At 44.8% G+C, this 2,547-nt stretch overlaps 1 protein-coding gene across 1 annotated transcript in view; it reads right to left on the reverse strand.

The window, feature by feature from the left end:
• Nucleotides 1–3: 3 nt before the first annotated feature.
• The window catches only part of LOC103523253 (thrombospondin type-1 domain-containing protein 4-like), a gene marked incomplete at both ends in the record, with an annotated part of 10,070 nt that continues 7,526 nt past the window's right edge, over nucleotides 4–2,547 (reverse strand). Inside the window, 4 exons of the mRNA XM_008488314.2 lie at nucleotides 4–99; nucleotides 335–511; nucleotides 988–1,152; nucleotides 1,658–1,819. Of these exons, the coding sequence (XP_008486536.2) occupies nucleotides 4–99; nucleotides 335–511; nucleotides 988–1,152; nucleotides 1,658–1,819 (600 nt within the window). The remainder of the gene's footprint in view (nucleotides 100–334; nucleotides 512–987; nucleotides 1,153–1,657; nucleotides 1,820–2,547) is intronic.

A 2,547-nucleotide genomic window follows, 5' to 3' on the forward strand; every position in this document is an offset into this window, starting at 1 on the left:
AGGTTTGGTTTGTTCAGTACATCCTTGTGAGGGCTGCTCCTCTCCATCCAAACACTGGACCTCCCTCTTCTGTACCCCAGTGTCACACGGCATCGAACACTGAAAACAGCGGGTACAAAGTATTGAAGAGGGTAGCTATGAGCTATTTACAGAGGGAACTATAACAGTCAGAGTACTTGTCCCTTCGTTAGCTCTTTCTTTTTTCCAATCGTCCCAAAAGCGAAGGGAGAAGAAAGATAGGATAGGAAAAAGCCAGCCGTTCCGAGAACGAACCCTATCTGTTTAGGATAAAATCCGCCCCGTGCAGGAATCGAACCCAATACACAATACTTACCGGTGACCACTCTCCCGCATACCAGCGAGGACACTGAGTCAGCATACAGGATTGTTGAGTCAGTGGTCGCTCTGACGTCACACAATATGAGTCAGCAGCCATGACGTATTCGTTACGAACTCTCCTGACGCATACGGCTTGACGGGACTGCTTGCCGTGACCGCATGGCTCTGAACACTGGAAGAATAACATGATTGATGGCCAGGACAACGATCAGAGTTTCTCAATTTCAAGTCTTGGATTAAGGAATCTGATTGGTTGATTTCAAACTTTTTAGCCAATCAGATTTCTTAATCCAAGTCAAGAGTTCAATCTAAACCAAGTTCAAACTCAGATTTTTGTCCGGCCATGAAAGGACGAAGTGAATTCCAAATTTCTAATATTTTTAACTGGAGCTTTTCTGTATTGTTTCATTATAAATCCCGAACGCTTTGTCCAATTTGATTTTTCTGCCTCACTCGGACTTTTGAAGGCTCGCAATGTAATGTACCTACCTAATGTAGCTTCGACTCTTTTTTTTTCTTTCTTTTTAATCAGTTTTACCATGATCTTAATATCTACTTTTTCATGTTCTAGAGTCTACAGTTCATTTAACTACTTATGAGGTTTATTCCTTTTAATTTTCTTGTGTCAGGCACCTCTTTATTTCTCACCTGAGACCAGGGCCCGGTGAACCACTTGCCCCCGCAGTCCTTGTCACTAGAGCAGGGCCGGAGTGTAACAGGCCGGGCCTGTACATCGCAGAGATGTTCCTTATCAGGGCCGGCTGTACAGTGGACCTGGCGGGTTTGTAGGCCCGTACCGCACTCTTCTGAACACTGAAACATATATTATTACGTAGGAATAGGAATTATGGCAGGACCGCGATCAGTCGGAAGACCCATATTGAAATGGGAGGATGGAATAAAATCCATCATCCAATCCATAGACAAGAACGAATGGGGGAACATCGCGTTAGACAGAAGCGAATGGCGATCTATGAAAGCTGAGCAGTAAGTGAGTTGGTAATTAAAATTTCAATTTATTTTGGGGTAGGTTGGGGTAGTTTTGTGACACCAACTTTTTTTTAGGAGGTTTGATAAAGGGAACTGTAACTGCTAAGGTCTTATCGTCCCGAAATCGAAGCGAGAAGGAAGACAGGATAGGAGAAAGCCAGCCGTTCCGAGAACAAACCTTATCTGGTCAGGATAAAATCCGCCCCGGGCGGGAATCGAACCCGCGACCTGGCGCTTACAAGACAGACAAGCTACCCTCCAAGCCAGCTAGTCTGGCATTTCAGCGTTTCTAAGGTACTTTTTTTTTCCTGTTTTCCTCCTTTTTTACCTGTTCACTCCACTCTGTAGCTAACCAGGTGAAGGATTGACATGGGCCACTATCACAGGGCACCTGGTTAGGAGGTTTCTCATGAGGGGCACAGTCGTCTTCCTGTTGGGAGCTACAGCGTACTGTGCGGGACTTGTAGCCTGGTCCACAGGTTGAGGAGCACTGGAATTACTTCCTTAAAGAATAATGTAAAGGTGAGGTAAAAAGGTCTACCCGATGGACCCCTCACCCTTCGGACAAGGAGTCTGACACGGGGCCAAGGTTTGGGCTGTGGCACCATACAGTCGTTCTTTAGTTAGGGCTGGGACCTAGTAGTGGTTTACAGGCTGGGCTCCGCGCCCGTCGCGTTTTTTTTTTTTTTTGTTTTTGTTTTTTTTTTTTTTTTTTTTTTTTTTGTTGTATTTTTGTTTTTTTTTTTTTCGAACTATGATCGGTATAATTTTGTTTTATCGATGCTCCTGACGGAATGGCCGGGACACTCCGGGTTTACACTGCGTATGAACCTCATACCCACTTACCCCTGGACACTCTAATTAAGGGCCAACCTGAACTAACACTCATTACACTAGTATGATATACCCTTCTGGCACTCATAAGGCAACATAAACAACACTGAAAGTCACTAGTATTTGTCTGACGAAGCAATAAGAACTCTCTATGATCTCTCTAACTCTAACTCTCTCGTCTCTTCTCTCCTCTCTCTCTCTCTCCTCTCTCTCTCTAGACCGACCGATTTCTCGGGAAATTTGCCCTTCATCTGTTCGAATCAGACCGACCTCCTGAAAAAATTTCTCCAAACTTGTTTTCCCTCCCTTTATATCGACGATTCCAGAATAGCAGGGTGTTTAGATAACCCTTGATAGCGGCGACTAATTAGTGGGGGGAAGAGG

Source organism: Diaphorina citri, unplaced genomic scaffold (assembly GCF_000475195.1).
Source record: "Diaphorina citri unplaced genomic scaffold, Diaci psyllid genome assembly version 1.1 scaffold18130, whole genome shotgun sequence".
Classification (NCBI taxonomy): Eukaryota; Metazoa; Arthropoda; class Insecta; order Hemiptera; family Psyllidae; genus Diaphorina; species Diaphorina citri.